The 25,358-nt window shown below is 54.9% G+C and overlaps 1 protein-coding gene across 1 annotated transcript in view; it reads left to right on the top strand.

Annotated features, from left to right (window-relative positions):
• The first annotated feature begins 459 nt into the window (after positions 1 to 459).
• The window catches only part of CPT1A (carnitine palmitoyltransferase 1A), a 55,208-nt gene continuing 30,309 nt past the window's right edge, over positions 460 to 25,358 (top strand). Inside the window, exons 1-3 of the mRNA XM_066252264.1 lie at positions 460 to 591; positions 19,775 to 19,928; positions 22,394 to 22,533. Of these exons, the coding sequence (XP_066108361.1) occupies positions 19,788 to 19,928; positions 22,394 to 22,533 (281 nt within the window). The 5' untranslated portion in view covers positions 460 to 591; positions 19,775 to 19,787. The remainder of the gene's footprint in view (positions 592 to 19,774; positions 19,929 to 22,393; positions 22,534 to 25,358) is intronic.

Genomic DNA, 25,358 nt, shown 5'->3' with positions numbered 1-25,358 from the left:
AATTTGGGGCATGGGCCCTGGAGTCAGCCCTGGGGCCAGTGTCGGATCCATCTGCTTAGTCGTGTGATTGTGGGCACCTTAGTGATCCTTCCACACCTTCACCCCCACCCCCTCAGGCTGGGATCATCTATTTATAGGGGTGTCGTGAGGATTATACAGGGCAATGCACCTAAAGGGCAGGGCACCGTGCTAAGCGCCTTTATGGCTATGGCCCTAATGAGTTGGCCCACTTTCCAGATGCGGAAACCGAGGCTCGTAGGGTGAGGAATCTCGCGGTAGGTCCCATGCTGGTGAAGGCCGTGGTGGTGAGTATCGGTGCGAGCCTCAGTTTCCTCACCTGACGCGCGAGTGGGGACCCGCCCCTCCCGGTGCTCCGCCCGGTCCAGGTCCCGCCCCCCCACCCCCCGGCCCGCCGGGCGTCGGGAGTCACCGCCCGCTAGCGCCTCAGCCAATCCGCGGCGGCCGGCGTCGGATGCATCCCGCCTCGCCCGCCGCCCTCCAGCCCTAGGCGCCGGATCGCTGCTCGCTCCCTCTGTTGCCGCTGCCACTGCCGCCGCCGCCGCCGCTGCCGCGCCTCCGTGTCCAGACTCGGTAAGGCCGGGCCGAAGGCGCGCGCCTCGGGAGGACTGGTGGGCGCCGCCCTGCGGGCTTCGGCGGGCTCCCGGGCGGGGAGCGCGCGGGGACTGCCGTGGCCCGGACCCAGGCAGAGGGTGAGGGGCCGCTGCCGGAGCCCGGGCGCGGAGGGGAACCACCAGTATCCTCCTCCGACTGCCGGGTCAGTAGAGAACCCGAAACCCGAGCGGAGCAGGGACTCCCCAAGCCCCGCAGTGGATTAGGTCTCGGGGTGCACCCCCGGGTCTGTCTGCACGCAGGCGGGTCCCGTGCGGTGGCGAGAGGGATGCTCAATCCTCCGGACTTGGCAAGATGCCTCTGGCCCGGGGCCAATCAGGCCACCAGCTTCCTTCCCCGCCTCGCCTCAGCCCCACTCCCCAGAAGTGGAGTAGGTCTGGGGGTCCGCCCGAGGTTCGGTCGACCCGCAGGCAGGAACAGAGCAGGAGATAGATGGAGGGATGCTTGGTTTTGGGGACTTGGCAGGACGCCTCCGGCCTGAGGCCACTTGGGCTGCCAGCTTTCTTCACCATCATCCAGCCCCACGCCACGGAGTGGGTTAGGTCCGGGATACGACAGTCCCATGCAGGAATAAGGGGACGCTCAGATCTCAGAACTCCGAGCGGCGCCCCACCGATTCCCCGCCCCCCCCCCGGGGGGCCCTTCCCCGCAGTGCAGCCGTCGGGACACGCCCTTGGCGCGGGTACTTCAGGCATGAGTGCCCGCGGTGGACGGGACAAGGGCGCTGTGCTGGGGTCCCCGGTTGCGACTGCCCCAACCCTCTCCTATGCTACGCGGTCCAGGGCAGGTGGGTGTTAAGAACCCTCCCAAGGTCGCGCGGAACCCCGGAGCTAAGACGCCGGGGGCGGGGGGGGCGTCACGTGACCAGGACCAACCTGGCATTTCAGCCTGACCTAGACAAACCCCTAACCCCAACTCCCGCGAGCCAACAGTTTGTTTCGTTTTGTTCGAAAGGCTGTGGGTCAACGTCTTTATAATGTAAATAGTGATTCGCTTCCATTAAAGACGAAGGGAACAAAGATGACGGCTGAACTTTTTTTTTTTAACACCTACAGTAAAAAATCCCAAGTAATTCACCGGGTTGAATGTAAAGCATATATAATATTCCCAACTCGGGACAGACCTTCAGTCCCTCTATCCCCCGTGTATTATTAAAATATCCACGGGCAGGTTTTAGTAGGAAACTGGTAACTTTGTAAATTACCGAATAAAATGAAAATTAGTTTGACCTTCTGCAACTTGTATTTTGTTACACCATTTTCTTGCGCAGGCGTCCGGTTTCTGGACGTTCCCGATATTCAAGCATGGTTATTTCCTTATAAACCGTACAAACCAAATGAATAAAAAATGGCCGAACTCACTGGTCTTTTATTTATGCCAGCAAGCATCACCCTTCTGTTTCCAGTTATTTAAGGTGACTTGCAATGAATGTGGTAATAGATAGGTGGACATTAATGATGCCAAAGCTAGTGGTGGAGGTGCGGGAGTGTCTGGGACCCTCGTGTCTGCCTGGAACCGAAAGCCTCATTTTAGACTAGACTGTGCCCGGAGGCTCTTTTCGTATGCAAATGTCCGGTTTCCCTTCACTGCATCCAGGCTACACCTGACCCTTTGCACATTGATCTCCATCTGAACAGCTGTTTGAATAAGCCAGAAAACAGGGCCATCTTTAGGAGGGCGCATGCTTTGTATCAGAATGGCAGAAACTGGCATCGTGCATAGGCCAAAATAACCTTTCGAGTTTGTACTGAAAACAGACGGCCTACCCCGAAGGTGCAGGGAAGAAACCTGGCGTCGCTGCTGCCGTTGGTCCCGCCCGGCCCAGTGGTCACCGATCGGTCAAACCAGGGCCTCCAGAGAACCCTGGGGCGAGGGCCTGCGCTTACGCAACCCTGGCTCAGCGTGTCCATTCATAGAAACACTGTAAATTAATTTTTGCTGGTGAATCGCAGGGAGCCCCTTCCGGACGAAAACGCTCCAGGTTCGCGGGGGCGCTTTGCTGCTTCGGCTGGTGTGGGATGTCAACAAGCACACTAAACTCTTAACTGCCCCCCAAGGTTTACCACGCAGGACCCGGCCTTCCCACGAAGAGGCGCTGCGTTTCGCTTGCGGCCGCCTTGGTGGCAGCGCTGGGGATGCGCGCGCGCCAGCCAGCAAGCTCCGGAAGGTCTCTCGTGGCGCGGCGGGTGGAACAGGATCTGAGCGCCCGGGGCGCGCCAGGCCGGGGGCGGGGCTCGCGCTAACCTTTCCCCTACTTTTCTCAGCCGTCACGTGACTCCCGCGGCGGGGTGGGGGGGCGGGGCGGTGGGGGGGGCGGGGCGCAGTTGCTGGCAGAGCCTTAGAGTACGCGTTCCAAGCGAGCAATTAGACGCAGCCTGAAGTCCAAAGGCAGTGGGAAGGTGGGAGGCGGAAACGCACTCCCGCTCCGAGGCCCGGAGCTGGTTCTGCACTTTGATCGGGAGCATTTGTATTTTCCTTTGCTAGGAAAAATGTTTAGTCACTCTGCATGGTTATTATTGGCAGGTCCTAGTTCTGTTGCCAGTGGGAGCCTGGACTTGAATTCCGAAAGAAGTGGTGCTTTTAAGAGTAAAATTGTTCTTCAAGCTAGTATGTTGAATGTTGTGTTTCAGAAATAATCTGGTACTTTTACCAAGGCCTCTGCTTTCTTTGAGTGGCTTGAACCGGGCTCGAGCTATTTCTCTGAGGACTTTTCTGTGCCCTGTTTTAAAGATAAGACAAGCACACGGTGTAAGGGACAGAGTTGTCCTCACTGGGCAACCCCCTCCAGAAGACACCACTGATAACCCTCTCTGATGATGCTAGCAATAGTTTAGGCTGTACAGAGAGTGCTTAAAAAAACAAAACAAAATCAAAACTCAACACAAGGAACTGTTTCTGCTTGTTGATTTCTAATACTTTGTTGCCTTTTGTCAACATCATCTTCTAACCCTAGCAAATATTCCCGGATGTTGGGTTCCCAGCAGGCCCTCTGGACTGAGGCCCACTTGACCTTTCTGGGTGACTGGGAGCCTCAGCTTTACAGAATGCTTACCTTTAATTTTCTTTTGTGAGGGTTATTTTTGTGTCCTGGACTGTTCTTGGGAGTTGATCATTGGAAGAATGATGCCCCTCCCTGTCATATGGCAGAGTAGTTCACCCCCCCCCCCCAGGGCTGGGAAGTAGGGTGGACACTGCCCTTCTTCCGAAGGATTATGGGCTAATGGTTGGGCACAGAGTTCCTAGGTAATAAGGACATGAGTCTTCCATTCTCCCCTTGCAGTGATTCACCCATCCCAGGAACCTGAGGGTCATGTGGATTCTTCCCCACCGGCTCCTAGAGCCCCACCTGCTACTTCTGCTTCCTAAATGGCTCCTAAACTCCCCTTCCTCCCCATTCTACGAGCCAAAGCAGTGTATTTGTTGAACACACTACAGACTGTTTGAGCAACCTTTCTCCTCTGGATTGCTGAGGCCCCCCCCAATGTAGTGGGGATCCTTTGGGGCACAGGAAGTTGGTGCCAGGGAAGCCAGGAGCAGAGGAAGCTGTCGGGTCACCCCTAACTGCACCGTGTTACAGTGATCAAGGACGTCTGGACTGGAGACCAGCAAGCGCATTCATTCCCCACATTCAGGAGTCGGTGAACGCCTCCTGCTCCCACCAGTCCTGGCATCCTCTGGGGTCCCATGGCTCCGAGCCCCCAGCACACGCACAGCATTACGCATGCTGTGTTATGACCCCCCAAGGACGGTGGCTTCCGGCTTCTGAGGGTTCCAGTGAGGCGTTAATTCCCTCTCTTAGAATCCTTCACCCCTCGCTTAAAAAGCAATACACGTTTGTATTAAAAAACAAACACAAAATAACCTTGCTCTTAAGACATTGTTATGGACTATAATGCAAGCTTTGCCTTTTTTTTTTTTAATGAAATAATTCTTCATTTCTAAAATTATGGATTACACACCGATTTAACGTGAGGTGCAGTACGGTGTGCTGAAAGTTAGTCAGCAAATCAGCCACGCTGCGGAAAGTTAAAGGTCCGAGAGATTGGTCAAGGTCTTGGACCCTGGTGTGTGGACGCTGAAAGAGGAAGCACACGGCCATGGAAATCCACGTTCTTGAAGGATGGGTCTCTGCACCACCTACGCTTGGGAGGGAACAGAAGACTGTTCTTGCACTCAAGACCTAACGAGGGCTTGGGCCTGTCACTCACTCTCCTTCAGTTGGTATGACCTGTGGGGTATTACATGTGCAGACGGTCCCGACTAATGATGGTTTGTTTGACTTACAATTTTTTGACTCCCCCCTGGTGAGAGAGTGATACGCATTCAGTAGAAGCTGTGCTTTGAATTTTGAATTCTGATCTTTTCCCGGACTGGTGATAATGTGGCACGCTGCTGGGCGGGGCCGTGAGCCTCAGCCCTGTCAGCCAAGCCATCCGGCACCAAGGTGGGCAGACCCAGACTTGACAGTGCACTGCCTGGCCAGCCTTCCTTGGATATCGTGTTCTGAACATGGTAAAAGTAGGCTGGGCCTGACCTCTGGGAGCACAGCGGATAAAGTGTTGACCTGGAATGCTGAGGTCACTGGTTCAAAACTGGGGCTTGCCCGGGTCAAGGCACATGCAAGAACCAACTATGAGTTGATACTTCCCGCTCCCCTCCCCCCGCCAGCTTTTTTCCTCCTCTCTCTAAAATCAATAAATAAGATTTAAAAAAAAAAAAGGAAAGAAAGAAGGGAGGGAGGGAAGGAAGGCCGTGGTAAGCCCTGAAGTTCTGTGGGTATAGTATATTAAATACATTCTCTTTTTATTTTTTAGTTAAAATTTTTTCTTATTTATTGATTTTAAAGAGAGAGGAAGGGAGAGATCTGTATTTTGTTGTTTGTTTTTTTGAGAGAGAGAGAGAGAGAGAAGCATCAACGCGTTGCTTCCCTTAGTTGTGCATTGATTTCTTCTCATAAGGCTTTGATGGAGGATGAAACCCATGATGACCTGAACCTGGAGCCGGTGATCCCCCGGGGTCGAGCCAGGGACCTCGAGCTCAGGCTCGTGCCGGGGACCGTGGTGTTCCGGGCGGAACACGCTCCATCCGCTGCACCACCACTGGTCAGGCAAATGCATTTTCAACTTGAGTGTTTTCACAGGTGTGAGGTTTATCGGGATGAAACCTCATCGTTAAGGCAGGAGCATCTATCTGTACTTTATATGCTAGGAAACAGATCTTATGAAAGGCCGTGACATTTTCTCAGGGACACACGCACACGCACACACAACTAAGCGCCTGAGCTGTGTTCTGCAAAGCCTGTGTCCCTCCCTGTCCCCGCTGCCCCCCAGAGCATCGTGCAGGCGCCACCCACCCCACTCCCCCACCCCTGTGCCCGCCACACGTGCTGCTGAGTTAGCCGCGCATGTCTCTGGGTTTCCATTTCCTCACTGGGGAAGTGGTGCCCTGACACTTGTCATCCTGTCACCCAGGGATTTGGTGAGGACCCAATAAGAGGCCAGCTGTGAGAACGGTGTCGAGCGTATGGTTGGAGCACGGGTCCTCGCAAGCAGTGCTGAGGCAGCGGGTGGGCTGGATGCGTAGGCGGCGTTCTGCAGTCCGTGCGAGGGAAATATCCCCCCCCCGCCCCCCCGTGGCCTCAGGAGCATTAGTGAGAACAGTGTCCTGGTAGGAGGACAGGTTCAGGGACCTCTGGGCAAAGTCACACCCCTGCCCGCGTTCCTGCTGATGGGGTATGTATGCCCATGCGGGCAGGCCGGTCCTGTGTGTGCGTCCAGAGAAAAGCACCCGAGAGATAGTATGGGTCCTGGGGCCTGCCCAAGGCATCGTGAGACCCTCAGTGACCTTTCTCCAATTCCTGTGGAGACCTAATTTCTCTGTTTACGGGATTACCTAGTACTTGTTGATGTGGGCAGTATAGGCTTAACATTGAATTGCTTTATTTTTATAGAATTGGCGATAGAGAGAGGCCGCACTGTTTTCGAGGGTCATAGAAAAGTATGATTCAGAATTCCCTTTTGTAACCTGGTTTGACTCAGCACACCCACCTCGCACATGTAAGTGGTTTATTAGAAGATACTTAACTGTGAGAAATGAGCCGTGTGGCCACTTTACGTAATGTGACTGTCTGTCGAATGTGCAGTCACGAATCCAAGATACAACTTTTCATAAGCGGACGTTCCCGCACCGCCTTGTCCACAAAGCCCCCCCAGAAACCCTGAGTTCTGAGCCTCAGAGCCTTGCTCCCGAGGTGCCGCCGTCAGGCTGGCAGGATGACGATTTTTAGTCGTTTGTGTCCACACCGTTACAGAGAAGCATGTCTGCAGGGGGGCGGCACCGTGGCTTATGGGGTGCACAGAGGACTCGTGCCCGCACACACGGAGAGGAGCTGTTTCTTCCTGTTGCTGTTCTTGTTTTTCAATTGTTTACTTAATGATTTTTAGCAAGAGAGGGAGGGAGGGAGAGAGAGAGAGAGAGAGAGAGAGAGAGAAGCATAGAGCTGTTCCTATATGTGCCTTGACCAGGGATCGAACCAGCAACCTCTGTGCTCTAACCAACCGAGCGATACAGCCAGGGCCTATTACTGCTACTTTGTTACACTTGACTTCTCACCTACTCAGCAGCGTAATAGCGGGAATACTAAGTCCTAACGAACAAGAAGGGACCGGAGGAGAGGCATGAACATTGCCACACGTGCGGGTGCCAGGGAAACCCCAGGGCCATTGACGTCCTTCCAGAGCCTTGCTGGTACTTTTCTTGAAGTACTTTGGGTAACTGCCAAGGCCAGCCTGGGTGCCACATTGGTAATCATGCATAGCAGGGATGTGGTTTCCCCGTGTGGACACTTGTCCTAGAGGTCAGAACCAGCCACACGGAGCCCTCCCAGGGATTGGTCACCAGACCGTAGAGCAGGCGTCCCCAAACTACGGCCTGCGGCCACATGCGGCCCCCTGAGGCCATTTATCCGGCCCCCACCGCACTTCCAGAAGGGGCACCTCTTTCATTGGTGGTCGGTGAGAGGAGCATAGTTCCCATTGAAATATTGGTCAGTTTGTTGATTTAAATTTACTCATTCTTTATTTTAAATATTGTATTTGTTCCCGTTTTGTTTTTTACTTTAAAATAAGATATGTGCAGTGTGCATAGGGATTTGTTTATAGTTGTTTTTTTTATAGTCCGGCCCTCCAACGGTCTGAGGGACAGTGATCTGGCCCCCTGTGTAAAATGTTTGGGGACCCCTGCCGTAGAGGGTGGTGATAACGACTCAGCCTTCCATGAAAGATGACGACGGAGTCTCCTCAGTGCCTTCCCTGGGAGCTTTTTCCCGGGGTGGTGGCCCGTCTGCGAGTCGCCCAGCCTCAGGCTCTCTCCCTGTGGAGGGCTGGGGCTGTGCTCCCGGGCCCTGGCAGGTGCTCCTGCGGCACCTGTGGGCAGCCTGTGCTCAGAGCGTTTGCAGCACGGTTGTTGACTGAGCCATGAGATGAGCCTGCTGTCCCATTTTATTATTTTTTTTCTCCTTTTTTTTTTTTTTTAAGATTTTATTTATTGATTTTGAGAGAGGGGAGAGAGATAAAGGTGGGGTGAGTGAGGAGCTGGAAGCATCAACTGGTAATAGTTGCTTCCTGTATGTGCCTTGACCAGGCAAGCCCGGAGTTTCGAACCAGAGACCTCAGTGTTCCAGGTCAACACTTGATCCGCTACGCCGCCACAGGCCAGGCTGTGGTGCATTTTAATAGAGGCAGGGCCAGGGCCTGTGGGGCAGGGAATTGTGCAACTGAGCAGCATGCAAATAATTTTAGAGCTGGCACTGTCCTGTTTATAAGTTACTGTAATTTTTACTGCTGGCTGCAATCACATCATTTTGGTTACAACAGGGTGATCTAATTTTACATCTATGTTGTAACTTTAGGAACCTTGAATGGACTTTTTTTTTTTTTCTTTTTTTTTTTTTTGTATTTTTCTGAAGCTGGAAACAGGGAGAGACAGTCAGACAGACTCCCGCATGCGCCCGACCGGGATCCACCCCGCACGCCCACCAGGGGCGATGCTCTGCCCACCAGGGGGCGATGCTCTGCCCCTCCGGGGCGTCGCTCTGTTGCGACCAGAGCCACTCTAGCACCTGGGGCAGAGGCCAAGGAGCCATCCCCAGCGCCCAGGCCATCTTTGCTCCAATGGAGCCTTGGCTGTGGGAGGGGAAGAGAGAGACAGAGAGGAAGGGGGGGGGGTGGAGAAGCAAATGGGCGCTTCTCCTATGTGCCCTGGCCGGGAATCGAACCCGGGTCCCCCGCACGCCAGGCCAACGCTCTACCGCTGAGCCAACCGGCCAGGGCCTCTTTTTTTTTTTTTTTAATATGGCATGCTTACCACTTCCCTTGGATAGGTAAGAGGGCGAGTTTTGGAATTGGACCCAAGTCTCATTCCCTGCTGGGCTGTTTGCCGGCTGTGAGCTTGGGCAAGTTTCTTGACCACCCAGCCTTGGTCTTTTCGTTAGTAAATGGGCTTGACAGTCCTACCCATTCCCTAGGGTCCTAGTGGGAATGAAACAGGCCACTGCCGCTGAGATGTGATCCCATTGCCAGGCATATGCAGAAGAGTTTGGTAGAAAGGATATTTTGTATCTTCATTACTAGCGCAGATCTGTATGCCTTTTTATCTACCCACCTCGGCCAGGTACCCCCCACTGGATACTTAACCTCTCTCCTTATGGGTTGATTTTTAAGGTGATGTCGATGTCGTAAGACTTCTGAACACACACCTATTTGCATATTTCGGTTGCTATATGGACCACGTGAATGAAGTCTGCTGCCATCACATGGCAAGTTTTATTGTCTTATGTTACAGAGGTGATTTCCACATCTCCGCCTGGGCATGCTTTGAAATCTGGCACTGCACCTTGCATTATGATGACCTTTTACCTCCTTGCCTTAACCGGCTTCCTGTCCCGGTTCTGGGGTGGGGGGTGGACGGCACTCGGGAGGGAGGGAAGTGTCGCCTTTGTCAGCCCAAGGACCTGGCGTTGTCCTTGAGGGTTTTGGATGGGTTCGTTTTCCTTTTCTTTCCCCTTTTTCTTTCTTTTTTTCCAAGTGAGAGGAGGGGAGATAGACTCCCGCACGCACCCAACTGGGATCTACCTGGCAACCGCCGTCTGGGGCCAGTGCTCCGTCCATCTGGGACCATGCTCACAACTGAGCTATTCATAGCACCTGAAGCAGAGGCTCCACGGAGCCATCCTCAGCACCCTGGGCCGATGCGCTCGAACCAATCAGGCCGTGGCTGCAGGAGAGGAGGAGATTGAGAGAGAGAGAGAGAGAAAAGAAGAAGAGGGAGAGGTATAGAAGTAGGTGGTCGCCTCTCCTGTGTACCCTGACCAGGAATTGAACCCAGGACATCCACATGCCTGGCTGACGCTCTACCACTGAGCCAACGTCCTGGGCTGGGTAGGTTCTTGATCATGGGTCAGTGTTAGGATTTGCAAGCCGTTGACCTCTGAGGTGAAAGTTTTTAGGTGAAAAAGAATTGATTGTGGCCAACAGGACAAAGTGAGCACATTTGAGAAACACAGTCAAGACCAAGTGATTGGCCACGGAATTTTGGGGGGAGGCATTGGGAAGAATGTTTATTTGTTTTTATTTTATTATTTTTTAAATTTATTCATTTTAGAAAGGAGAGAGAGAGGGAGAGGAGAGAAGGACAGAGAGAGAGAAGGGGGGAGGAGCAGGAAGCATCAACTCCCATATGTGCCTTGACCAGGCAAGCCCAGGGTTTCGAACCGGCGACCTCAGCATTTCCAGGTCAGCGCTTTATCCACTGCGCCACCACAGGTCGAGCCGGGAAGAATGTTTAAATTGAAGGTAATCTTACCAAAACCAAATGAAGTATTTATTGCAGGATCATGGGCCCCAGGATTGAATTCAGAGATTTCAACAAAGGATGTGTGTGGCCTGGAGCAGTTTATAATTGATGTTGAAAGAGTAAACTCATTTACAAGTGACAGTCATTTGCCAGCAGGGCAGGTGACACTGCTGAATGTCTTGTGTTTTGCGAATGTGGATTCTGTCTATGTGAGAAACAGCCAAACCTGTGGACGATTTTTGGAAGAGTTTATTTGAGCCAATCTGACGACACAGGCCAGGGAGCAAGATCACAGAAATGCTTCAGAGAACGATGCAGCCCCACAGCTCCTTTTATGCATTTGAGATCAAGGAAGGGCCTGAGCTGTGGTGGTGCCACGGGGAAGGTGTTGCCCTGGAACGCTGAGGTCGCTGGTTCAAAGCCCAGGGCTTGCCTCTGAGGAAGGAGGGACAGGCCCCCTCTTCCCTGAGAAGGAAGAAACAAAAAGAAGACAAGGGAAAGGAGCCAGCAGGGGTAACCGAGTCAGCCAGCGATAAGTTAACTATATCCTATAGTTCTCTAAATGGGTGCTTAAAGTCACTTACAGTACAAAGCAAGAAGAACAGGATCTGTATGTAGCTATGGCCAGAGATCTGGAAACCCCTTCCCCCTTGCTGACCCCACTGAGTCCTGGGAAACCTTAAACAAAGAAATCATGCGCCCATTGCTTAGATACTGTAAAGCAGTGGTCCCCAACCATTTTTGGACCACGGACTGGTTTAATGTCAGAAAATATTTTCACGGACCGGCCTTTAGGGTGGGACGGATAAATGTATCATGTGACCGAGACAAGCGTCAAGAGTGAGTCTTGGACGGATGTAACAGAGGGAATCTGGTCATTTTTTAAAAATAAAGCATCGTTTAGACTTAAATATAAATAAAACGGAAATAATGTAAGTTATTTATTCTTTCTCTGCAGACCGGTACCGGTCCGCGGCCCAGGGGTTGGGGACCACTGCTGTAAAGGTATATATAACCTGTAAGAAAAGCAGCTTCGGGGGGCCTGTGTTTTGGAGCTCCGATGCCCATGTGCTCGGCCAACTTGAGTAAACCCTGCCTCCTTCATCAAGTTGTCTGGGCGCTTTTGTCCTCCTTTGGTTCCTGCAGTATCCATTCAAGGCAGATGTGAGAAGCATCTGTGAACTGATGCTTCCCGCTACTCCCCCCCCCCCCGCCTTTCTCTCTCTCTCCTCTCTAAAATCAATAAATCTCTGAGAGAGAGAGAGAGAGAGAGAGAGAGAGAGATGAAGGAAGGGAAGAGGAAGAGTTCGTGGAGGAGGGAGAAAGCCGAGGTGGGGATCAGATTACAGGAGCGGTGCTGAGGGTGGACCTGCCACTTCTCAGCAGCTTCTCTGGGGGCCCCGCCCACCTGGAGCCCCGCCTGAGGGTGATTAACAAGATAATGAACTCTCCCGAGGGTAGTTACAAGCTAATTTCAAAGGTGTGGTAACCTAGATGCCCAGAAACAGTGGGGCAGGGCTTGCTGAAGGCAGAGGGAGACCTTTTACTAAAACAGTGAAAGGCTTGGGCCGTGACCTGCCCGGTCAGGAATCTGTGGTCAGATGACCCTGTGAGGTTAGTTTGCTCAGAACCCCTTTTTATTCCTCCACCGTTGGAGGGCTGAGCGGAGCAGCCCCTGGAAGAGGGGAAGTCCGCACGGGAAAGAGAACAGAGGCCTTCCAGCTGTGAGCCCGAGTTCTCGGGCCAGGGGTCGCGGTCAGTGGGCCTGGCCAACCGGGCCCGGGCCCGGGACCGGGAGAATGAGCTTGGAAGAAAGGTACAGGGAACAGCCACGGAAACCAGCACAGAGACGTGGAGTTTTAGAAACTGTGACAAACAGGTCCTTGTTCTCACCGGCATTGTCTTATTCTGGAGCTTGGTGTTTTCTCTGAGAGGGGAGCAGCGGAAGGTGCTTAATGCTCTGTGCGGACCTCCAGGGCCTCTCTCCCTTAGTGGCCCCTCCCTCGCGATGGTCGCCCGGTTCCCACGCTCTGCCTGGGGGTTGCGCCCCCCTCCCCCCCGTGTGCCCTAGACAAGGAGGGATTTCTGGGCCACGGGAGAATCAAGGTCCCCAGCTCCAAATAATGCCTCTCAGCTAGAGGTGGCTTTCCATCAGGGACAGTCCCCAGGACCTTCTTCTGTCACCCAGCCAGACCTGGGCGAGGAGCAGCCAGCCTGCGTCCCCAGAGGGCGCCTCGGCCAGCACCCGTTTTCTCCAGGGGTCGCTGGTGCTGACTTGAGGGCACCATGACTCTTACCTATATTTTCTCTTTGTTTTTTTCTCTGTGGCCTTTCTTTCTCATTCTCCTCTCTGCTTTTCTTGCCAGTAACATCTGAGAACCCCCAGGGCGCAGGTGCACGGTCTACACAGGTGGACCCCAGCGGTCGTGCAGAGGGTAGCTTTGTCCCCAGGGGAGCCACCTCGCTCCACCAGGTAGATAGGTGCCCAGTGGGAATGGTGTTGGTGGGAGAGCACATACCTCTCAGAACCAACCGGTGTGGGGTGTGCATCCTGCTCGGGGGGGGGGGGGTGAGGAACATTCGCGCGGGGCCTGCGGGCTGTGGGCTGTGGTGGCATTACAGTAAGAGGAATGGTGAGGACGGGGGGCGGTAAGATGGCCAGGCTGATGCTCGTTGATGTGTTTTGGCATCCGTGGAGCCTTGTGTGCGAAAGTGGAAGTTAAAGCCATGGGCGGGGCCTGCAGGGACAGAGGGGCTGGCGGAACGGTGACCCACCCCACTCAGAAGACGGGGTGGGTGGCGGCAGCAGCAGATAACTTGTCAGACAGTCTGAGCACCTGGAGACCTTATCCAGGTTGTGCCCTGTCTCTGAGACACGGCAGAGCACCCCCCCCCCCCGGCCCCGCCCCAGCCGCCATGGTGGGGGGCAGGCTCCTCACTGGGCCGTTGGTGCCCCGCTGTGCTCTTTGCCGCCATCCTGGGAGGCTGAATGGATAGAGAGGAGAGGCTGTCCAGTGTAGGTGGCCCGGGTCCAGACACAAGCCCAGCCTGCCAGCTGGCCCTGGGGCCCTTCCTCCCCTAGCGGGTGGGTGGCGGTTCCCGGCTGCTCTCTGACAGCCCTGCGGGTGTGTCTGCGGACTCCAGGGAGGCCCGAGGTCGGAGCGGCGGCGGGTTGGAGACAGGGCCGTCTCAGGTCAGTGTGGGGAAACACTCCTGTCGGTTCCCCCGGGCAGGATAGGCAAGTGTCACTGTGTTCCTTGGTGTTTTCAGTGTGCCGTGACTTCAGATGTAAAGACAGGGCTTTCCCTCTCCCGTGATAGATACCGCACGCTCTTCCTTTGCAACTTGGGCCTGGCATGCCGCAGGGGAGGGAGGCGCGCAGGAGGGGGGCCGTCCCGCCACCAGCGAGGTCCTGACCACAGGGACCACAACATCAGCATTCACAGGCGCACCCATGGAGCGGGTTCCCAGATGTGGGTTCCCCTTGGGCACTCAGAGAGATCCGGGAAATTGCCGTGAGGGAGCCGGGAACTCCGGATGCGCGCGGGCACCAGGCTCAGCAGAGTTGTGGGGCCAGAGGGATGGGGGTGTCTTGCACCGCCTCCGGGTGCAGCTGTCCAGAAAACGTCCTGAGGATGAAGATTCACCAGACAAGCTCTGGACAATGGTCATTTATATACATACCTGTCTCCACTTTATTTTTTTTTTCTTTTTTGACTTATTTTTTATTTTTTGGTATTTTTCCGAACTTAGAAGTGAGAAAGCAGAGAGACAGACTCCCACATGCGCCCGACTGGGATCCACCTTGCATGCCCACCAGGGGGCGATGCTCTGCCCATCTGGGGTGTTGCTCCGTTGCAGCGGGAGCCATTCTAGTACCTGAGGTGGAGGCCATGGAGCCATCCTCAGCGCCCGGGCCATCTTTGCTCCAATGGAGCCTCGGCTGCAGGAGGTGAAGAGAGAGACAGAGAGGAAGGAGAGGGGGGAGGGGTGGAGAAGCAGATGGGCGCTTCTTCTGTGTGCCCTGGCCGGGAATCGAACCCAGGACTTCCACATGCTGGGCCTACGCTCTACCGCTGAGCCAACCAGTCAAGGCTCTCCACTTTCAAACACCTATAAGCAGTTTATGTGGATGGGACCTGAGAGCTGATCGTCGAATAAAATTATACAACTGCAAACAACAACAACATAAAGACAGAAGACAGTCCTGCTATATAATCAAGTTCACTGGGGCTTTTGTGAGGTCTCCGTCATTACTAACGTCCCCACATTTATTGACTGGAGGCCCCTCCAGCCCCGCCCAAGTGCTTCACCTGGCGGTCATTCATCCACAGGGCAGGTGGATTAGCTGGTCATTCATCCACCTGGGGAGGGTGCCCCTGGTCCTGGTTCAGCGCCAGGCACTCCTGCCAGCGCTGGGAGGCTGCTGGCCCAATTTAATTCCAGCAAGTGTCTCATCCAGAGGGGCAGGATGGCTGTCTGGTGACCAGGGTGCGTCAGAGTGGGGCACATTCTAATTCTGACCCCGGGGTTTTTCAGACTGGGTCCAGGGAAGGGGGGACCCTGGGCAAAAGGCTTTACCTGCTGACCTTGCCTGTGTGTGTCCTTTAAAAGAACAGGCCCCTAGTTTTCGGGGCATGGGAGCCCCTCCGGCCCAGTGACCCAGGGCCGGTGTCTTTCTCGGGGCCGCCCTCGGCCGTGGGAAGTGATGGCAGCTGTCCTCAGTTCCTCCGGCTGCTGTTCCAGGGCTCGGAGGCGGGTCTTACCGGGCAGCGCCGCTGGGCTGCACCTACGTCCCGGTAGGAGCTGGGGTGCGGGCCCTGCGGCCAGCGCAGAAGTGGCAGTCCCTGCAAGGGTGCAGTGGGGCACGGTGACTTCTCTTTTCTACTTCAACCAGGTAGAGCGGGGTGGGCTGGGCAGGTGTTTCCCTGCCGTGGACGCTGCGGGCAATCGCAGGGACAGCGGCCCCACAAACCTCTCTCCTGCCTGCTTTGATCTGGGCTCCAGGTGGGTTACGGGGCTCGGTTGTAGGGCCGTTTGGCAGGAGAGGTGTGTGTGCTTCCTGGAAGGTGGGTGCCGGGGAGCCCCTCGAAAGGGGTTGAGAGCTTTGAGAAGTGCTCTCGAGGTGGGAGACTTAGCACCGAACGCAGTGGAGAGGCGTTGTATTTCCCGAGACGATACCTTAAGGAATTATCAGGGAAGATCAGAAACCCGCCGAAGTAGAGAGACGAGCCCCACGGAACCCCGTCCGGCCGCTGCCGGTTCTCACACGCGGTCAGTTCATACCTGTGCCCATCCAAGCCCTGGCTCTGTCCGTCCAGCCCCCGCCCCCAGCCTGTGTCCACCCATGCCTCTAACCTCCTCCGCCCCCCACCCCCCGTGATTTTGAAGCATATCCCAGACAGCAGAAAAGATAAGATCACACCGGTAAATCTGTGTATTGCTAAAAGATAGCCATGATCTTGAATGACACCTAAAACCATTTCACAGTCCTTCCTTAACGCTGCGAGGTGGGAATTGTTTGAAGGAGTCCTTGGTGTGAGCAGAGCACTAGGGTAGAAGCGTGAGGGGACGGAGGGGGAGTGACACGTGACACGTGCGCCTGCCCGCCCGTCTGGATTGTGTATCTCAGGAGAGGTGCCGGTGCATGAATGTGAAGGAGACGACACTTTGGCCTCGCGAGACAGTGGGATTTTTATTTATTTATTTATTTTGGTAAGTGTTTTATCGCAATGGAATTCACATTTGTACAATCCACCCGTCTACACCGGATGATACGTGGTTTGTAGCGTAGTCACAGGTGCGGCCAGCCACCACCGCAGTTCTCTCTCTTTATCTCTCTCTTTATCTCTCTCTCTCTCTCTCTCTCTCTCTCTCTCGCCATCCCCTCCCTCCGATGCCCCCCCCCCATCCCGGCCAGCCCCGGGCGACCACTCCTCTGCCTCCTGTCCCAGTCGATTTGCCTTTTCCTGGGCATGTTGCATAACTGGAGTCACGCACGGTGTGGCCTTCGGTGTCTGGCCTCTCTCGTGGAGCGCGACCTGTTCCGGGTTCCCCCGTGTTGTAGCGTGTCAGCGCCTCATTCCGTGATACGGCCAGATAACAGTCCGCTGTGTGGGCGGGGGCCGCACCATCTCCCGCGCCCAGCAGCGGTGGTGAGGCTGGCTTCTCTCTCACCCCTGCGCCAGCCCTTGTCCTCATTCCGGGTGACGGCTGTCCTGGGGGTGTGACCTGCTCTGTGGTTTTGATTTGCGTTTCCCTGGTGGCTACAGGGAGGTGGTATTCCAAACGAGACACGTCTCTAAACAGGCCCACAAGGCTGCCGCCGGGGCAGGACTGAGGGTGGGATTTTAGCTGCTTAGATTTATTTGCACAGGGAGCTTTTCAGGCCCCGTGGACTGGCCGAGCCACTAATTCCCGCTTACTGGCTTGGCTTGAGAAGGGAGAGTTGGGCTCGGGCCAGCCGTCTTGGCTATTGCAGAATGACGGACACAGATTGTCCGTTTTGGGGTCAGGTAGGACTCTCTTGTTTCATTTTTTTAGGCTGAACCAATTGCAAACAAGCAAATCCTTAGTTAAATTCAGAGAGTCCCGACAGGGCCACCTGAGCCTGGACACTGCTCTCCGTCTCTCTGCTGAGTCCCCAGCAGTGGTCAGAGACTCCTGAGCCAATGTCCGTACATACCTTTGGATAGAATTGGCTCCAAACACTATTATTTAACTGACTGCCGTCAAGAATCCCTTTACGTCCTGTATAAAGCCCTTGAGAGGTTGCACACGTCATTGTAGGGGTGGGCGGGGTGGCCGGCCTCAGAATTGTATTTGCCACAATGCAGGCTGTGCAGAGTCCTGCCGAGGGCGTGGGCGAAGGCGTTGATGGGTGCGGGGGTGAGGGGAGGGAGAGAACTGGGAGGCTCTGGGAGAATCCTACAGCCCCTTGGATACTTTTCCAGAAATGGACCCAGCTGTTTGGGTGCCGTCTTCCGAGTTCTAAATGACCTGTCGCAAGCCTTTGCTTAGAGAACTTGCCTGTTTCAGAAACTGGATCTGTTTCTTCGAAATTGGCCCGAGCTGCGGCAGCTTGTCCCGTGCCTGCTAGTTAGTGTGTGAACATTCTGGAATGCTTGCAGACTGTATGAGGCTAAGGTTACACCAGTTTTTTGTTGTTTTTTTTGTGTGTGTGGTTTGTTTTATTTTGCTTTGCCTTTTTTTTTTTTTTTTTTTCAAAATCGTCATAGCAGACCTATCCAGGTTCTGTGTGGCGATCTTCACAGGTGTGGTTTTCCTAGCCTCTCTCTCGGCCCCTGGGGGGCCGTCAGATGTGAGGAATCAGCCCGGGGGCAGGCTGTTCAGGCCCAGAGCAGGTGTTGCCAGGCCAGCGGCCCTCCTCCCCCCCGGGGACTGACCCTGCCCTGTCAGGGAGCAGCTTTGCTGGGCAGGTAGGTGGCTTAGACTGCCCCCCAAAGTCCCAGCGTGCCTCTGAAGCCTGGGTGGAGGGGGCCAGCCCCCTGTCCCCGCTGTTCGCACCCTGGGCTCCTCTGTCCTGGGACACCTGCAGCTTCTCCCTGGCCTTCCTTCCCCCATGGCAGCCAGACAGGTCTTGTTGGAACAGCAGGGTGACAGATACTTACAAAGCCCTTGATGTTTTTCCTATCACCCTCAGCGTAAAGCCCAGCTGCCTCCCATGGCTGTCTGTGGGCCCCCCTCTCTGAACTCAGCTGCCTGCCCGTGACCCCAGCCTCCCTGCCTTTAACCTTGAGCCAACAGCCCTGACCCTGGCCACCCCGTCCTTGACCCCAGCTGCTCTGCCCCGACCTCTCCCTCCAGTCCTTGCACGGGTCTGCCTTTGGGTCTGGAAGGCCTGCCCTCTGGCTGATTGAGCATCAGTGTCACCTGATGAGTCCCCTCTGGTGCCCCTCTTCCTTCAGCCTCCCTGTCTGAGGGCAGGGGCACCTTTCCTGCCTGTGTCTCAACCCCCCCACCCTCCCAGCCGGCACATGGGAGGCGGGTTTGTGGACTTGCTCAGCACACAAACGCAGGACAGCTGGGTGCCTTTCCAGGGCCTGGGCGTGGCACCCTTTGCTCTGATTAGCTGAAGATGAGGCTGGTTTGACTTCTGTGACCCGGCATCTTGGAGCTAGGTCCCTCCTCTGTACTTAACAGGCTTCCATGGGTAAAAACAGGGAACGTCGCACGCGATGAGAACACGGACAGACACACGTGCACTTTTAGATGTCTGTGTTGGTTCGTGATGGTTTTCACCTGCCTTTTTATCCTTGGGGTGCTCTATGCAGACGGCACCGGGAGGGGCAGGTGCCCGCACTCACCCTCGGAAGGCGGCAGGGGGGCCGGCGGAGGTGAGGGGAGGCCCTGCGGGAAGAGGTGGCAGCTTCCAGGGCCCCGTGTGTCCCCTAGAAGGAAGCAGGCAGGAGCCAGGAGGACGGGAGATGAGAGCGTAGTGTGTAGATTCTGAAGCAGCGGAAATGAAATGTGCTCTCCTTTGCTGGGGCGTGGGCGGGCGTGGGCGTGGGGGAGCTAGCTAGCCCAGGGGGCTGGGATGGGGGAGCTAGCTAGCCCAGGGGGCTGGGATGGGGGAAGTGGTCCGATAACATTTGACCCCTCGCGTTCTTGGTGGGAGTTTGATTTCAGTCACACCCTCCGAGGAGGAAGGCCGGCTCCATCCTGGGGATTCTGTGTCTGGTTTTCAAGATGTCTTTCTTGCGCTTAAAGTGGTTTCTCCAGACACCAATCCCTCGCGCGCAGTAGACCAAGGCGTTTGGTGTCTGTCAGTCTGTGCTCCCACCTGAAGATGGGGGCTCGGGGGCCACTGTGGACGCACGTGTGGCCTCCGGGCGGCTGGTGGGCAGGCATGGGGTTTGCCTCTGCCAGGCAAGTGGCTAGACAGCCACCGTCTTTCTGTCAACATGTGTGGCCTGGGTGGCTGGCTGGGAGGGGTGGTTTGGGGGGATGGGGAGGGATCAAGGGGTGGGGAGAGGGATAAGGGTTTCCACGGGCCTGGGGCCTGGAGGCCAGGCCGAGGGTGAGGGGTTTCACTCCTGGACTCTGCCCAGGGCCTCGAAGCAGAGGCAGTGATTGTCCATATAGCACTGGACAGGCCGGGGGACAGGGCGGCCCATCGCCACAGAGGTGGATGTGTTCACAAAAAAAACGATAGACCTGTTACACAGGGAGGAAAACCTTAACTTGAGAACCAGTTACACCTCTGCACAGGGGTCCTTCTCAGCTCTGGCCACGTGTCCCACAGCGACCCCTTCTCTCTACCTCTTCCCAGGAGCTTGCTCAAGATGGCAGAAGCTCACCAAGCCGTGGCCTTCCAGTTCACGGTCACCCCGGACGGGATCGACCTACGACTGAGCCACGAGGCCCTGAAGCAGATCTATCTGTCCGGACTTCACTCTTGGAAAAAGAAGTTCATTCGATTCAAGGTTTGCACGCGCTTGTTGAAGCCGGGTCCGTATTCCCCGGAACCCTGAGAACCGTGCTCTGGGTGCTTCCGACGTCCACGGGTGTAGCTCACCGGCACACGACCTGTATTCTCGTGGCACTTAAGGCTCATGAAAAACACGCTCACATATTATCGGCTGGCCGAAATCCTGAGGACATTCCAGGAGGCGGGTGTGGGGGCACCGGGTCAGGCAGGTGAGGAAGTCGGGGCGCACGGTGCGTAGTAGAAGCTGAGTGAGGACGAGAACCCGTGTCTCCTGCTCCGGAGCCCAGAGCCCCGAGCCCCCGGCTCGCCTTTAGAAACAGGGCTGTTTTCCTGCCGCCTGAACCCACCGGGAGTCTGAGCTGGCCTCTCTCACTGATACAATGTTCCGGCATTGGAGATTGGCCGTGTCAAGTCAAGTACACAGGGAATGTCACCAGTCCTCAATTCTGTTTACCAGAAAGAGAGGGAAATGTATTCACTGTTTTAAGCACATGTCTTTTAGTTTAGTGTATTTTAGAAAATCACAGAAGGAATAAATAAATGCGATGTTTTAAAAACTCAAGCAAGCAAGATGACTGACCTGGCAGCAAGTCAAAGGTGAACGCTGCCCACCCCCACTCCAGGGTAGTATTTTTATTTCATATACAGTTGGTGTTTTTATTCTGTTTGGTTTTTAAAGGGTAGCCAAAGGCCCCAGAGCTAGCCTAGGTGAGAGCAGTGACATCAGGAGGTGGGCGGGGTTGGGCCTGAGCAGGTGTCCCCAGGCTCAGCCGGTGGGTGCTGGGGCCCAGGTACTAAAGGGTCACACCCTCCAGGGGTCGTCAAACTTTTTATAAAAACCGCCCACTTTGGCAGTGCTGGTCAACCTGGTCCCTACCGTGCAACCAAACAGCGCCGCGATTGGCCCATCATGCTAGCTGGAACGCCCACTAGTCGGCGGTAGGGACCAGGTCTACCAGCACTGCAAAAGTGGGCGGTTTTTATAAAAAGTTTGACGACCCCTGGGTGGGCACGGGAGGTGGAGGAGGGCGCCACCTACAGGGGAACTGAAGTTTGCCCGCCCGGGCTGACCTCAGAATGGTGGAAAAGGACACCCAAGAAGGCAAAACCAACAGATAGGAAAATATGTGATGAGAAGCAGTGTGTGGCCACGCCCCCGAACCAAAGGGTGTATTATTAGAGGACCAAGTCTTTGCTCAGAGGAGGAGGGAACGGTGGGCCGGGCTGTTGGAGCAGCTGTGGGGAGAGGGGGCGTGGTGAGTGGGGGGCACTTGATCTAGAACCTCCCTCCCTCTGTTTCAATTTAGCTTTATTTCCTCCACCCCGTTAAAACCTCTTCCCTCTTGACCATGGGAAACCCAGCGGGAATAACACATAGCGAGGCAAGTATCTTCCAGAAAATTCTGCGAAAGCTTTTTTTTTTCTTTTATGAGAGAGACACAGCCAGGGAGAGAGATGCGAAGCATCAATCATCAGTTTTTCGTTGCGACACCTTGGTTGTTCATTGATTGCTTTCTCCTATGTGCCTTGACAGCGGGGCTCCAGTGACCCCTTGCTCAAGCCAGTGACCTTGGGCTTCAAGCCAACAACTGTGGGGTCATGTCTGTGATCCCACGCTCCAGCTGGCGAGCCCGCACTCAGACCGGCGACGTCGGGGTTTCGAACCTGGGTCCTCAGCATCCTAGGTCAGCGCTCTAGCCACGGTGCCATCACCGGGTCAGGCCCGAGAAAGCTTCGAGAGTTCTTTTAATCCACTGTCATGGTCAAACCAATCTCTTATGAAGGCTTTTTAGTAAGAATTTTTTTTCACTTGGAAGTTTTGAAACATAACAAAAGTAAGGAGAAAAGCCGCACTGTGCTCACTCCCCGGTTTCTGCTGCTGCTAACGTTTCCCCATTTTGATTCTTCTATCCCCGTTCCTGCTACTTCTTGTTGTTTTGTGGGTGTGTGTGTGTGTGTGGGGGGGGTTGGCTGAAGCGTCCCACAGCTGTTTCTCAATATAGAGAGCAGTCTCCTGTTAGCACTCCGGGGTTAAGTGGCATCTCGATGCAAGAGGGCTGAGAAGGGTGGTTTTGGGGAGGGGGTTTCTCGGGCATCTCTGGTGTAGCAGGTTGGGGAGAGGACTTTGTGGGTGGCTCAGTGACATCCTGAAAGCCCTGGTGGAGCTTAGGAGTCTGTACGTTAGTGATTCCAATGTCCTGGGGTCAGTCTCTCGGGGAACCTGTTTCAGGGACGGTTTTGGCTCTGCAGCAGCAGAAGGGAAGGAGCTTGGCAGGTGTTGGGGCAGCTGAGGATGGAGGCTCTGGGGGGAGATTGTCAGCTGTGACAGCGGACAGCGTGGTCACCTGCTGCCAGCAGCTCCCTCCCACTGCCCGACGTGTCTCCCGCCCCCGTCCGCCAGGGGGGCCCCGCATTTCTGCGTGAGGGATGTCGCTCACGGTGGCGTATCTCTTTTTTTAGAACGGCATCATCACTGGCGTGTACCCGGCGAGCCCTTCCAGCTGGCTGATTGTGGTGGTGGGTGTTATGTCAACCATGTATGCCAAGATCGACCCCTCGCTGGGAATAATTGCGAAGATCAACCGGACCCTTGACACGACGTGAGTAACCCTTTCAAACCGCCCATCCTCCAGGAAGCTACATTTTTTTTTTTTTTTTTTTTTTGGTCTTGGTTGCTGACATTTTTGTCTTCTCAAGTGGAATGACCGTTACTGTTCTGGATCCCGTGTGAAGGTTTTGCTGTCGTCCCCACGTCGGCATTTGTCCCCTGTCCTGGGCGGGTGTGAGGGCTCCCGTTCCCCTTGGACACTTCAGCTCTGTTACTGGAGAAATAGTCCTCGTGTTCGTGTGCCGTGATTGGGCCGAGAGTTGCACGTGAAGTTGGGGAGAATCCTTTAGGGACCTGATGCAACCCGTGTGTGTGTGTGTGTGTGTGTGTGTGTGTGTGAGGGACCTGATGCAGCCCATGTGTGTGTGTGTGTGTGTGTGTGCGCACGCGCGCGCACAGGACGACGGTGTTGGGGTCCAGCCCAAGCTACACACACGAGCCCTGGGCCTTTGCATAAACTGGCACCTTGCTGGTGGGTTGGATTTAAATACTGTTCCTTCGGAAGCCCTTGGATTCGAGTCCAGCTGAGCCACCCACAGTTCTCAAGCTGCCCGGCGAACGCTGGCTCGTGACTTTATAAAGCGTCTGCGAGGCTCAGAATAAAGACTCCCTGTCCTTTCAGTGGAAGCGTGCCTGCCCTGGATGCCTGCCAGATTCCCTGGTCTGCCTGTGGGCTGGGGCTGCCCCGGGCAGGTGCCTTGTCACTCTTATCAACTCTCCTCACAGCCAGACCCTGCCTCTCCCCTTTCATCCCTCAGTTCCCAAGGGGCCCGGTCCCAACCCCCTGCCGACAGCCTGACCAGGCAAACGCTGTGCTGCTCCTGCCCGCTTTCCAGATGGGTGTGGGTTTTCACGCAGAATTTTCACTTACTCGTGACTGTGGGCTGTCTCTTAACCCTGGATTATATTTATTTAGAAGTGTGGGCTATTTAAAGCCCTTTTAATCTGGATCTTTCTAAGAGGTGTTTCTCTGCCCCTGTAAACCTATTGCTGGTAACTGGGCCATCCTTGTCCCACATTTAGAAAGACCAGGTTACGGGCTGTCTGGGAACCTGTTCTTTACATGCAGCTTTCTTGCACATGGTTTTTTATTCCGGTGCCTTTGTGTTTGTGCATACAAAAATTCTGCACGTGTCATTTGCTTGTTAATGCTGAGATACTGATAGGATTTTTGTGAATTGAGTGAGTGTGTATGTCTTTCCTTCAATGATGTAACACTTAGACATCTAAAATGTAGATCAGCTCAGAGATAAGGTTTTTATTTCCTAAAGAGAGAGAGAGAGAAAGAGAGAGAAAGGAAAGGAAAGGAAAGGAGAGAGAGGGAGGGTGGGAGAGGGAGTGAGAAGCATTAACTTGTAGTTGCTTCACTTTAGTTGTTCGTTGATTACTTCTCATGAGTGCCTTGACTGGGGATCCGGCCAGGACCTCCAGCCCACGTGGAGCCAGTGACCCCAGCGACCCCCTGGCTCAAGCCTGAGTGAGGCCTTGGGCTCTTGCTGGCAACCTTCGGATCATGTTGATGAGCCCGTGCTCAAGCTGGTGACCTCGGGGTTTCTAATCGGCGACCTCAGCGTTCCGAGTGGACGCTCTCTATCCACTGCGCTAGCCCCTGGTCAGGCTCAGAGATAGGTTCTTACATGTCTGCGTCCAAGATTGCTTGTAGATTAGATTGCTGTCAGAAAAGAATGTGTAGGTTTTGAGTAAGGACCGCGGTTCCACCTGAACTCGAGATTGGAGGGTTTCCGGAAAGGTGACAGTTTTGAAGCACACGCCCTTGTTTCTATGCCACTGAAGTAGTATAGAATGATGGTTTCCAAATATCGGCGATGCCTTCAGGCTGCACGTTGGTTACTTTAGCAATTTGAAGCACACTTAGTTTTTATTTTGTGCATGTTTTGCACTTCCCCAGACCACTGAAACGAAAAGCAAAACCATTAAGGCGTGTGAAGGCATGTGCCTCCCCTCCTCGTTTCTACAGTCTTGTCTTTGTCCTAAAGATAGATCACTTTCCTCAGCAAATGAAAAGACACGCTGTCTTTATTGTTTGACAGGTCGTGGTAGGCGCTCGGTTTCTCTGTGTGTGTGCACGATCCATGTCCCTGCCTCCATCAAAAATAGGCTCGTGGCCCTGGCCGGTTGGCTCAGTAGTAGAGCATCGGCCTGGCGTGCAGAAGTCCCAGGTTTGATTCCCGGCCAGGGCACACAGGAGAGGTGCCCATTTGCTTCTCCACCCCTCCCCCTCTCCTTCCTCTCTGTCTCTCTCTTCCCCTCCCGCAGCCAAGGCTCCATTGGAGCAAGGATGGCCCGGGCACTGGGGATGGCTCCTTGGCCTCTGCCTCAGGCGCTAGAGTGGCTCTGGTCGCGGCAGAGCGACGCCCCAGAGGGGCAGAGCATCGCCCCCTGGTGGGCAGAGCGTCGCCCCTGGTGGGCGTGCCGGGTGGATCCCGGTCGGGCGCATGTGGGAGTCTGTCTGACTGTCTCTCCTCGTTTCTAGCTTCAGAAAAATACAAAAAACAAACAAACAAACAAAAAAACCAGGTTTGTTTGCTATAAATAGTTGAGGTAATGGTTTTGTCAGATGATCCAAGTTTCTCATGAGCGACAACGACATCAGAAGGCATGTCTGAGAAACAGTGTGATACCCGGTAGGACAGGAACGGCAGGGACCGGCGGGCGGTGAGCCCCCCCGCCGAGGAGACGCAGGTCCTTCTGGGGGCATCGTCATTCTGGGGGGGCAGGCCACAGCCTCACATGCGTCCCCTCTGTCACCGTCTCGTCTCTAGACCCTGGAGGAAGTTGTGCATCCCGCCCCCCCCC

The sequence above is a fragment of the Saccopteryx bilineata genome, chromosome 1 (genome assembly GCF_036850765.1).
Source record: "Saccopteryx bilineata isolate mSacBil1 chromosome 1, mSacBil1_pri_phased_curated, whole genome shotgun sequence".
NCBI classification, from domain to species: domain Eukaryota; kingdom Metazoa; phylum Chordata; class Mammalia; order Chiroptera; family Emballonuridae; genus Saccopteryx; species Saccopteryx bilineata.
The sequence above is the reverse complement of the archived record's forward strand: the minus strand, read 5'-3'. Positions and strand labels throughout refer to the sequence as shown.